This window comes from Corella eumyota, chromosome 3, assembly GCF_963082875.1.
Source record: "Corella eumyota chromosome 3, kaCorEumy4.1, whole genome shotgun sequence".
NCBI classification, from domain to species: domain Eukaryota; kingdom Metazoa; phylum Chordata; class Ascidiacea; order Phlebobranchia; family Corellidae; genus Corella; species Corella eumyota.
The window spans coordinates 19,000,360-19,012,886 of NC_137492.1; the positions used below are offsets into that span (position 1 = coordinate 19,000,360).

Here is a 12,527-nt window from a genome sequence, read left to right on the forward strand (position 1 = left end):
AATTGCCCGGTAATTATGCTGCTGATTAAATGCTGGCTCAGCAGGAGTTCGTACCGTTTATAGCGCCTTACTCAAGCGCGCTTTAGCATAAGATCAGTGGAGATTGAACCCACAACCTCATGTGTGGTGTAGCAAGAGTTCTTACCACTACACCACGCTGCCGGTCAACTTACAACCATATTGCAAGTAAATCTAACAAAAACGCATTTAATTATGATGGTATTACAAACTACAAGATATATTTTACAAATATTTTTAATATATAGGTATTTATGTAAGAACGACAACTTTAGAATCAATTTATTGGATTATATTTGTTGCCCAGGCTTGGGTAATCAGTCTACTAGACAACTAAATTGACACTTTTGAAATGGAATCAAATTGTCAAAACTGGCAAATAAAATAAAAGTGATTTTGATATGAATAATGTCCATGTTTATTTTAAAACTTGTTTTAAATGGTATTTTTGCTAATAAGTTAAATTTTATACATGTGTGTAAATAGAAAAGTTGATCACCTGCTGCAACTTTTTTGGGAGAAAAAGGGCTACCCAAGGGTGTAGCCAAGCAAAAAGTGGTTTAAAAAGATAGAACAAAAGGGCAAAGTTGTAAAGTTAACACGCAGCTACTGCCTACGGCAATATTGGTTTAAATCCTTGTTATTTAAACTTAATCAAACCTAACAAACCACACAAGACGATTTTGTTATGAAAATTGCATAAGTGTTCCGTTCGTGCCAAGTATAGGCTAATATTGGCGGAAGTCGTCTGAGTATTTAAGAATACTAACCGCATCGGAAGCACGAGGTATTAAGTAAAAAAGCCATAGGCCCAAACTAAAACTAGCGTGAACTTTTATGATTTAAGACCCGTTCACACGGCGTACGCAACGCAACGTAACGTAGTGTAAGATTTTGCAACCATTTAAAATGAACAGAGTCGTTCACACGTACGAAAGTTTGCGTGAGTTACGTAAGATTTCGTAAAGTTTTGTAGGCGAAGCGAAATTTACGCAGGATTTCGTAAGCGGTATACTTTTAGTAGTTATTTTGTATTTGTTAATTCCTAGAATTCGTAAAGTTACGTAACGCAACGCAGCGCAACGCAACGTTACCTTGTCGTGTGAACAGGCCTTTAAAATCAGCAATAATGGATAAAAATTGTTGTGCATTTTACGCTTAACATATTTCAGTAGCGCTTAGTCAAGCTTAACAAGAGTAAGACAACTTTCTTTTGTAACTTAAAGAGTCCAATAGTTCAAGCATGTGTTCTTAGATATACAAATACTCAGCGCTTTTTCTTTAGTTCGCTGATAAATAATTTACTACAAAAAGACGCTAATATTCGCTTAGCAAAGAAGTGTAGACGTGCTTGAAAAGTTTTAAACTTACGGTTAAGTGTTTTCGCCGTTATCGTTAGTCTAAGTTTACCGAACCTAAACGCAGTTGCAAAATCTAAGTTGAGTTATGCCATACGATGTAGATAACATTGGTTTATAGTCAAGAATTGCAAATAAAGTTTACAGATATGCATATATACCTAAGTAAAAGCTTAATGTTTAAGGTTAAGTTTTACTTAACATATTGGATAGCGTATATATCTCTAACGCACGTCATATTTATCGATTTATAGCAAGTAGGATTAAAATCACATTTTGGTAAAATGTTCGCGTTAGAACAATGCCTTACCGTTCCTGTCCTAACAACGGTTGCTATAGTGTTCCTACTCGTTTATTACTGGTACAAACGCCCTAGTAACATGCCCCCGGGCCCAAGGGGATTTCCATTGATAGGGGTGATCCCATATTTTGATGATCACCCAGAAATTCTTATCAACAAATGGGCTAAAAAATATGGCAATGTATTTACCATTAGAATGGGGAGAGAAGACTGGATTGTATTGAATGATTTTTCTTCTATCACCCAAGTAAGAAAATTGTAAATTTATAGCAAAAGTAATCATAAAGTTTTAATTTAAATTACCCTTCAGGGCTTAGTTAAAAATCATGAAGAGTTCTCTGATAGAGCAACTTTACCTTTACTTGAGCCTGTTTCAAGGGGGAATGGAATAGTTTCATTGAATTATACAGAAAAATATAAAGTGCAAAGAAAATTTGGTCTTCAAACTCTTCGAGGGTAAACACTTAAAATTTTACAAAATAAACCTAAAAGAAAAAATTTAAAGGTCTATTAGAATATGTTTTACAAATTATTTTGGTTTTGGTCCATAGTAATATAGTTTCAAAAACTATATATGATTTATATATGAGTTTTACTTGCAAAATATTTAGAATATATCCAATGATGTTTTATATTTGCTATTTTTTAGATTGGGTGTTGGTAAGAAAAGTATGGAGGAGAGAATTGTTGATGAAATGAAATATCTTATTGATGATATTAGAGCACAAAATGGAAAACCTTTCGACCTTTCTGTAAAAATAACTGCATATACCTATAAAGTGTTATACTAAACCACCAAAACTAAACTTAATTAATTTCAAATTAAAAGTATATTTTAAAACCAAGTTATTATCATTTTATTGATAATTTTTTATGCAGAATTCACTAGCTAAAACGGTAAGCAATAATATCTGCAGTATTGTATTTGGATCAAGATTTGAATATGATGACCCAATTTTTAACAAACTACTGGAGATTTTAAAAGCAGGGTACGTTAAAAAAATATTTGAAATAAAGTTTAATTTTTTACTTAACTTTTCTATAATATTTCTGAAAAAAAATTAATTGCAATTAAACATTCATTTAAAAATTTTTTTACTCACAAATTGATTAAAAGTTATTGACAGAATTAAACTATTTTGGATTTTTAGGTTTAGTAGTGGTGCTGAAACTAAGGTTGTATCTTTAACAATGTTTGCCCCATTTTTACAATATATTCCCCCCTTCAAAGGTCAACTGAAGACAGTTATTGACAACATAAAAGAAAACATAAGTAACTCAAACTTAAATTAATTTACAAAATCAACTATCTAAATTTATCTAAATTTTTTGTTAAATATTTAAAGTTAAGATAAATTACAAAATATTGTTTTTAAAACCCAAAAATATTTTGAAATTTAGAGATCATTCGGTTAATAATTGAAGAACATGTTAAGGAATTCGACATTGAAAACCCAAAAGATTTTATTGATGCCTATTTGATTGAAATGAAGAAAGGAACACATAAATCATTTACAGTATGTCATTTAGGTACACACTTTAAAGTAAAATCCCATGAGGCACAGGTTATAAAGTGTGTTGTTTAATGAAGAATTATCTTTGGTATATTGTGAATGTAATAATATCTAAACTGAACCTTCACATAACTATCATTTACTGGGTTAAGTGACTATGCCATAGCATACTTTAAATCTTTATGTGAACATTAATACTTAGGGCATGTTCATGAATTTGATTTTTTGATTTTTTGATTTTTTGTTTTTAGAATGAACAGCTGCTGGCCTTTGTGCGTGAGTTATTCGTGGCTGGAACAGAAACAACGACGACAACCACTCGCTGGGAAATTTTATGTTTTCTTCATTACCCACAAACGCAGGAGAAACTACATGCAGAGATCAATGATATCATTGGTAAAAACTAAAACATTGTAAAGCCTGTTTTATAGCATATATAAAACATTCTTCCTTTTTAATTTATGTTTTTTAAGTCATTAATAAAAATAATAAGAAGATATGTATAGCATAAATATCACATTGATGTGACAAGAAATCAATGACAAAATCAATTTCGTGATTTAAAACATGTCATTTATATGTAACACTATTTTTAAAGCTACTTCACAAATATTTTTATCTCCATTAGTTTATTGACCAACTAAAGTCTAAACCTTGTTTTTTGTATAATATTCTGATGATAAAGTCAAAATGCAACTGTTTAATTAAATTAAATCTTTTTTTTATACTCTAGGTGAATCTGGGACTGTGTCTTATTCCATGAAAGATAAAATGCCATACACAATGGCTTTTATTCAAGAAATATTTAGGTTTAGAACCCTGGTACCTTTAAATGCTCCCCACATGACAAGCAAGGAAACTCAACTACAAGGGTTTACAATTCCAAAGGGAACAAATGTAAGGCCCAATTAATAACTAAACTTTTTGTAATTTTTATAAAATTCTTAAATTTTTTAGACCGACATGCCATTTGCTTATTACCATTTTGAATTATTTAGGTTTTGTCTAATCTCTGGGCAGTCCACAATAATCCAAAACTATGGAAAGAACCGGAAAAGTTTATGCCAGAGAGGCACATCAACGACAAAGGTGAATTTGTGAATTGTAAAGAAATTATTCCCTTCAGTGTTGGACCGAGACATTGCATGGGAGAACTTCTAGCTAGAATGGAAGTTTTTATCTTTCTCGTCACTTTGGTTCAAAAGTTCAAGTTCCTACCTGACCCAGCGGATAAGGATTTGCCGAGTATTGTTGATGGGTTTACTGGAACAGTGTATACACCTATTGACTACAAGGTCACTGCAGAAGAGAGATAGACAAAACAGACTTATAACTATATCCTGCTTTATATAATTTAACTGTAATCAGAGTGCGCTTGGATTTTGCTATACTTATAATGCGCTTTATTATTTTTATGCTGCCGTTCATGACAATAAACTCAAAATCATTGCATGCTAATAATAAAGGAATCAAATATCAATTATTTGATAAGCTTAATTTACTATCTAATGGAAAAAACCTTTTAATGCAGTTAATATATGGTTCCCAGAATATATTATAGGCTAAATGTAATATAACCTTTTATAGTCGAGTGTAAATTAATTGTTAATCACCAATAATATAGTACAGATACTACCTAGAAAACTTTAAAGTAAATAAAAAGACACTTATTTGGTAAATGATTTGGTTTTCTTTTGGATTAAGTTCAACTTACAAAAATTTACTACAAAGGCTTACATAGATTATTTTATTTCTGAAATCAATATAAGCTGACATTAACATTAAAATTTGTCCACAATGTTTAAATACTGTACAAACGCAATCACTTTTACATTTGTGTTTTTTTAAACCCAATAGCAGCACATCAATTCTATATTTTAGCATCTATTGTTAAATACAATCAGATATAATTAACAGTGTAACATTCAATAATCAACATGGCAAAACAACAATTTAAATGGATACAAAAACTGCAGTGACAAATTATAAAGCTACATAATGATGCTTTGGAATAGAATGGAAAAATTAGGCCTCTAATTTTTATCTTTTATGATTTTAATTTAATAAATTTCATGATCTTAAAATATATATCAAGGAACACACAAATCATAAAACTTTGGTCAATAAACACAGAATTACAATATAAACAATTAGTAATGAATTTGCATAACAAATAATAAATTTACACCGAAATGGAACCATCTCTAAACGAGGTTTTCCCAATCAAGGTGTTGATCAAAACCGGAACTTTTTCTTTTCTTGCAATTTCTTGAGCTTTTTCCAGCGTTTCCACAATATTTTCTTCCTTGTCCAACAAAAACCCTTTTCCACCGTAACCATCAGCAACAACATGGTAGTCAGTGAATAGAAGACCACAAGCAACGTTACTACCAAACATGGGCACTTGCTCTCTTGCTATCTGGGTCCAGCAAGCATCATTTCCAACTAGTGATATTACTGGTATTTTGTGGCGAATAAAGGTATCATATTCAACAATACTATATCCCAAGGATCCATCTCCATATATGATCCATACATCAGATTCGGGACACACAAGTTTAGCTCCAAGAGCAAATCCACCTCCGACACCGAGTGTTCCAAAAGCACCTGGATCGAGCCATCTTAAAGGACCACGTGGTCTTACAACGTAAGCTGCTGTACCAACAAAGTCACCACCATCAGCAACCAGAATGCTGTCATCTCCAAGCAAATCTTCAAGTTTATGAAGCACTTTAATCGGATTCAAATGAACATCAGTCGGTTGGTCAGCTTTCACTAAATTCGCTTTTTCTTTCTTCATGTCACCTTGCTTCAGGCCTTCAGTCCAGTCAGATGGACAAGAGTAACCATCCTTAAGTTTGTTTGCTAATGCCACGATTAAGCTTCCTACATCAGCTTGAATTGCAACAGTTGGTTTCCAAAACATATCGGTGTTCTTATACAGTTGTTCCTTATTTCGATTCACAGTAATAATCTTTGCTTTTTTAGGAAGGACTTTACCATAACCCAGTCTGAAGTCGCAAACATTTCCAGCAAGAATTACCAAATCAGCTTCTTTTAGTGCTCCTCTTCTGTTTTGTCGAATGTGTAGGGGTGAGTTTCTTCCTAACAACCCCCTTGACATACCACCCAGAAAACATGGAATTCCGATCTTTTCAACAGCCGCTCGCAATTCATTAGCTGTCACCGGAGGCAACATTGACTGACTTCCAAACACGAAGACTGGCTTTTTTGCTCTTGTAAGTAGTTCAACACAACTCTGAACCTGATCGTCACTTGCACGGGGGATTCGCACAGGAAGTGGAGAGGAATCTCTTGGTTCAAACGCACCGGCAAACAAGTTACAAAGATAATTGTTAAGATACCAATTCACAATTCGATGACGAAGAGTTTTAGGTGGTCCTCCAGATGCTAAAACCTCCTTCTTAATCGTGTGATAAGGGTAAAGTGAATCAATTGGGAATTCAACAAAAACAGGTCCTGGTGTACCAGATTGAGCAACCATAATTGCCTGCTGTAAGGTTGGAATAATATCTCGAACACGGGTAATAGTAGCAGTAAACTTGCACAATGGTTTAAACAGGGACATTTGATCAATATCTTGAAGAGCACCTCGACCTTTCAAAAGTGATGCTGCTGCACCTCCCATCAATAAAATTGGGGATTCAGCCATTTGTGCATTTTTAACTGCTGTCACAGTGTTTGTTAAGCCGGGGCCGGCAGTGACAGCGGCCACTCCTATTTTACCTGATAAACGAGCAACAGCATCGGCGGCAAAGACAGTCGTCACTTCATGACGGGTATCAACTACTCTGATTCCCAGTTTTTCTGAAGCGACAAGAATTGGAGAAATATGGCCGCCGACAAGAGTAAAAACAAAGTCAACACCGTGGGATTTTAACACTTGAGCAACTAATTCTCCACCATGTCTTTCAGTATCTACGTCAACTTTGTGAAACCATTGATAAATAATTCCGAATCGCCGGAGAAAATAAGTTGCTAAGAAAAGCAAAGCACCGATAACGAATAACAAGATATTTTGATACAAAAGTTCATGATTTAAACTGTCCAGCGTATCAGCCATTTTATTTATACTTGTAGTGATAAAAACTACTGCATAAAACCAAAAGTCTTCTGTTTTTTAGATTTCCAAATCTTGCACAATAACTCTTAGAAAATGCTGACTAATAAAAATTAACGATTTGTAGAACTTTTACATATACTTCAGAGAAGAGTTTTTTTTGACAATAAAAATATTTATCCCCGCAATGATAAAAGTAACATAAAAAAACATAAAATTTATTCAAAAAAACGTTTCCATTTCTTACAAAATTGCGTTTACATTTGCAGATGTTAGTTAAGCCTTACTTGCAATTGATATTAGAAGTGTACTGAAGCTTTATTAATACAAAAAACAAATGTAAGTATTTAAATTTACTTTACTAAGAAGATGTTTATAAATGTTATATCATCGCGTTAAAATATACAAAGATACTTCCGTCCGATTTCCGGAACGATTTTTTAATATAATGGTTATTAAACATTTTGTTTTAACCAGCAATCTGAAACCTTGTTTAACTCAACTGAACAGTTTAACAAGCTTTTATATTTTTGCACTCTTTGAAGTTTTAAAACGGAATCAAAAATATTTAGGCATCTATAACTATAGTTTACCTACAGTTTAAATAAAGGAATGCTTATAAATATATTGACTGGTTGTATTTTTAGGTTTTGTTTTGAACTAGGTATATTTTTGCACAAATTATGAAGAACAACGACATGGATATTTCTAATATTTCAAATACTTCTGTCGACAAAGGCCGAAAAAAATGGGATAATGATTATGATTTCTTATTTGTAACTGTCGGGGCAGCAGTAGGACTTGGAAATGTTTGGAGATTTCCTTATTTATGTTATAAGAACGGTGGAGGTGAAATTATAATAAAATTCAAATGATCACATGGTAAGGTATATAACAAGTTTTTTTTGTAGGTGCATTTTTAATTCCCTACTTTTTGTCTTTGTTTGTGATTGGTCTTCCGCATTTAATACTTCAAGCCTCACTTGGTCAACTCACGAGCCGCGCACCTACCAAGGCCTGGTCTATAGTGCCTGTAATGCGAGGTTTAACATTTGTATTGTGTTAAAAGTAGAACCGTAGAATAATTAAGTGTGGTTGAAATAACATACTAACCCTTGTTAAACCTTGTTTTACCTTTAGGTCTGGGCTTTAACACCCTTATTTACTCGACACTTAGTACGGGGCCATATGTAACAGTTGTTGCATGGTCGCTGCGGTACACATATGCTAGTTTCTCTAAGGTCTTACCATGGACCACTTGCGGAAATACATGGAACAGTAATCGATGTGTTGCATTTCCTCGAAATAACTCTATGACAAATTACAACTTTTCTAATGCAAACTTTGGTTTTACTTCTTCCGTTGTCGAGTTTTGGGAGTAAGATTTAACAATCAACTTGTCGATACAGTTTTGCTAATTTTTTTTTAATATAAATAACATAACCGATGTGACATACACTTTATATTAAAATAAACAATATTATGTTATAACAGAAACGATGTACTGTCTATTACAAGTGGAATTGAAGTGTTCGGTAACTTAAATTTGCCGATGCTGATATGTTTGATTCTAACATGGGTTGTATCCTACTTTTGCACATTTAAAGGAGTAAATTGGACAAGCAAGGTAGAAACATATGGACGCTTGTTATTTGCTGATGTTGTGTATGTTACTATAGTGTATAAACAGGCTAAATATTTTGTATTACAGGTTACATATGTCACTGCAACTGTGCCAGTGGTTATGTTACTTGTTATCTTAATTAGAGGAGTTACATTAGATGGTGCAGGGGATGGTATCAAATATTTTTTATCTCCAGACTTAACACAACTTCTAAGACCACAGGTAACAAAATGTTTTTCCAGCATTTTTTGGCTGTAGCTTGTTAAAAAAAACAAGGTTGTTTTGTGTTTGATAGGTATGGAAAGATGCCGCATTGCAAATAATTTATTCCCTATCGTTGGCCTTTGGATGCACTGTGGCACTTAGTAGCTACAACAAACGAAATCACAACTTCTACAGGTAAATCAAATAACCATAAATAACAGCAAATAAAGATTTAAATTTTGTTAATTTTATATAGAGATTGTTGGGTTCTTGCTGCAGTTAACAGTCTAACAAGCGTTATAGCTGGTTTCGCAGTGTTTTCTGTTTTAGGTTTTATGGCAAAACAACAGGTAGGTTACCTTTAAGTTTTCTCATAAATATAGCACATGATAATATTGATTTTTTCACCCAGAACACAACGGTAGACTTGGTAGCTGAATCAGGGCCCGGTTTGGCCTTTATTGCTTATCCACAAGCACTTGCTATGCTTCCACTCCCTCAAATGTGGTGTGTTTTATTCTTCCTGATGCTTTTCTTACTCGGCCTTGACACATTGGTAAGGAAATATATAACATCAAATAACGAATAGCTTATATATATTCTCTATTGCAGTTTGTTACTATCGAAGCAATAGCAGCAGGTATATCAGATTTGTGGCCAGAAATTTTTTACAAGAAAAACAGAAAGATGTTTCTCAGTTTGGCTATTTCTGTCTGCATGTTTTTCGCCGGATTACCTACGATAACAGGGGTAACTATATATTATAAGGTACCTTAACATTCAACCATGTGGTGTAGCCTAAAAATATCCACGGGTATTATTTAGAATGGAATCTATGTTCTGTATCTTCTGGACAACTTTACGTCGACAGGATGGGGCATGATGTTTGTTATTGTGCTTGAATGTATAGCTATATCATGGATATACGGAGTTGATAAATATTACTCCCATATCTGCTCTATGCTTGGCTTTAAACCACGACTTCCTTGGTTTAAATATTGTTGGAAATTCTTTACCCCAGTTATTGGAATGGTACGAGTATATGCAGAATGTAGTTAAGTATAATGTGTAGTTCATTGGTTGTTTAACATTTTTTTGTAGATTCTTTTTGTTTATTGTTTGGTTTTGTATGAGCCGCTAGTATACAACAGAACTTATGTATTCCCCCCGCTTTCAATAGCATTTGGATGGTGTTTGTCAATCATTAATTTTATATGGATACCAATGTATGCCGTTTATTATTGCATCAAGAAAAAATTCAAAATTGGAAAGGTATGCAAGTGTAGTTCTAAAAAATAATTTGAATTCCTATTAAAATTCATCACTTTGATTTCAGAAAAAGAAAATACGTAAGATGAGAGATGTTGAAGTAGAATTAAAACTCACAAGTTGAAAGGAAAAGCTACTTATTTTTGTCGCTTAAATTATTTTTGTCATATTACAACAAAAATCAAAGAAATGTTTTAAAAAAAGCAACATTTAAAATATTTTCAAACATGAAACTTGCTATCGCAGCCTACGTTGAATAAATTAACCAAAAAACTGAAACTGTTTTCTACAGCAAGTTACTTAAGCAAGAGTAAACTACGTAGCATGTCCCATGTGCTGTGGATAGGCAATAGTGCATTATGAGGCGACATTACCATGGATAGGCAATAGTGCATTATGAGGCGACATTACCGAGTCCTATTCTTTTTTTAATACACGCTGGCATCCTTTAAAGCAAAGTGGTGTGCATATCTAAATAAATCAAATGAATTTATTATAAAGTAAACTGTTTAACTATCGTAGTGTTTTATTTAAATAGGATTCTTACCTGTAACGTGAATACTATATTGGAAAGAGTTAGTAATGTTTAAAGGCCCGATATAACATTGGGAAGCCTTGTCAGCAAATGTTTTATTTGCACCACAATCATTTGAACTGTATTGTGTTGATATAGATTTGAACTTGGGTTCTGTTTCTGTTTGGGTATCAGTATCATCCCCCAAAATTTTGCATTTTTTGTCCGGTCCTCGTTTTCCTTTAAGTTTTTTCTTCTTTGAGGTGATTTTAACAGTTAAGTGCTAAAGATACAATTTCTGGGTTAAAAAAAGGGTTAAAATAATATTAAAAACTTTACTATTAAAGTATTACCTTTTGAAGGGAGCGTTTTTTCGTTCTTTCTTTTACTTGTTTTAAAATTGAAGATTGAGGTTGAAAAATTGTCGGTATTGCTCCTTGTTTAAGTTTTAACCTTTTTGCGAAGCCCATTCTATACGCACAAATATTTTCAAACTCGTTCTCGGCAAAATAGGCATGACACAGAACACTAGATGGGTATGGACCTTCCCACTTCCTTTTTTTATTCACAAAGTTATCCCATTTTTGTTTGGTTTCATCTTTAGGAAAACGATAAAATTGTTGCTGTTTTCCTGAAGCATATTCATTGGTGCATCCGTAAACACAGCAAATTCGAGTTGACATTTTTGTCCAGTTTTTCCTTTAACTCACTAACATTTTTTTTAAAATGAATAGACGTACGCCAAATCATAACTAGAATTGAAAATCAAGTTAAATTAAAAACAGTCTAAACGCTCAAGTTAAATCAAAAACAAACGCTAAGACTAAAATACGCGAAAACTACAAGAATTGCGTTTTTAAATTTCGATTTAAATTTTAGCTTTTAAAGCGCAATATAAATACTAAAAACGGAATTTAAAGCATTCTCTTTTTAATAAAATAGGTTTATTGTAACAAGCTGAATTGTTACCTAACAGAATGGTCTAATAGACTGTCTGCTCACAACATTTTTTTTTTTCGTTAAGAATTCTGTCATTTCTGTCAGGCGAATTGTAAGCAAAATTCTGTAAGCACTGTTTGTGCATTTTGTTAGCTTAAGCTCGTGTACTATAGCCATATTTAACTAATTACGAACACGTTATGCCTCAATTCAAAACCAGCATTCTTTGATTTAGCAACCATAAACATTGACGTTGCCTTAGCTAAGAACAATTAGTGCTTAACATAACTTACATATAAAGTAACAGTACCCTTATTCACACTAAACAACAAAACTTTACCTTAACACAGGGAAAAAGGCACAACTTAACAATGTTTAACGACGAGTACAAACAAAAAACTTACGCGTCTGACGTCATTTTTTCTCTCTCGAGTTTTCAACACTTCTCTTTCTGGTAATTTTAAATTGTAAATGAAGAACATCCAAAGAAATATGAAACCAAGCACTTAAATTTATCAATGGCTGTGTTTGATAATGTAGCAATACATAATTAAAACATAACAACTATTCCCAATCTTAAACTAAAGAATAAAACCAGCAGATGACTTTATAAACACAGTGCTGCCAAATTATTCGCATCATAACATGCAAAAAAATTTAATATACAAACAAAAAATTTTAAACTATTACCGCTCAAAACTAAAC

General features: G+C 32.8%; 4 protein-coding genes across 5 annotated transcripts; 2 read left to right on the forward strand and 2 right to left on the reverse strand.

The window, feature by feature from the left end:
* Positions 1-1,629: 1,629 nt before the first annotated feature.
* Positions 1,630-4,814, forward strand: LOC145745226 (cytochrome P450 2J4-like). The gene is made up of 9 exons (XM_082563234.1): positions 1,630-1,924; positions 1,988-2,133; positions 2,327-2,429; positions 2,557-2,666; positions 2,829-2,950; positions 3,079-3,194; positions 3,443-3,587; positions 3,925-4,088; positions 4,190-4,814. Exons 1-9 carry the CDS (start codon positions 1,661-1,663, stop codon positions 4,505-4,507), a joined length of 1,488 nt encoding a protein of 495 aa, XP_082419360.1. The 5' UTR covers positions 1,630-1,660; the 3' UTR covers positions 4,508-4,814.
* A 133-nt stretch (positions 4,815-4,947) lies between these two features.
* On the reverse strand, positions 4,948-7,366 carry LOC145744841 (2-hydroxyacyl-CoA lyase 2-like). The gene has a single exon (XM_082562796.1). It carries the CDS (start codon positions 7,273-7,275, stop codon positions 5,374-5,376), a length of 1,902 nt encoding a protein of 633 aa, XP_082418922.1. The 5' UTR covers positions 7,276-7,366; the 3' UTR covers positions 4,948-5,373.
* A 589-nt stretch (positions 7,367-7,955) lies between these two features.
* On the forward strand, positions 7,956-10,493 carry LOC145746012 (sodium- and chloride-dependent GABA transporter 2-like). Its single transcript, XM_082564190.1, has 12 exons — positions 7,956-8,121; positions 8,184-8,315; positions 8,413-8,650; positions 8,767-8,899; positions 8,984-9,118; positions 9,192-9,295; positions 9,357-9,450; positions 9,513-9,656; positions 9,713-9,850; positions 9,926-10,132; positions 10,202-10,372; positions 10,437-10,493. Exons 1-12 carry the CDS (start codon positions 7,956-7,958, stop codon positions 10,491-10,493), a joined length of 1,719 nt encoding a protein of 572 aa, XP_082420316.1.
* LOC145744955 (uncharacterized) lies at positions 10,320-12,327 on the reverse strand. Of its 2 annotated transcripts, XR_014281244.1 has the most exons (5): positions 12,227-12,327; positions 11,237-11,635; positions 10,917-11,166; positions 10,670-10,840; positions 10,320-10,388 (listed from the first exon to the last, which is right to left on the reverse strand). XR_014281244.1 is itself a non-coding variant. In XM_082562931.1 (4 exons), the coding sequence occupies exons 2-4, from the start codon at positions 11,564-11,566 to the stop codon at positions 10,818-10,820; spliced, it is 603 nt and encodes a 200-aa protein (XP_082419057.1). In that variant the 5' UTR covers positions 11,567-11,635; positions 12,227-12,327; the 3' UTR covers positions 10,320-10,817. The 2 variants fall into 2 exon arrangements, 1 of the variants encoding a protein (XP_082419057.1); XM_082562931.1 differs by having other exon boundaries at positions 10,320-10,840.
* Between the last annotated feature and the right edge of the window lie 200 nt (positions 12,328-12,527).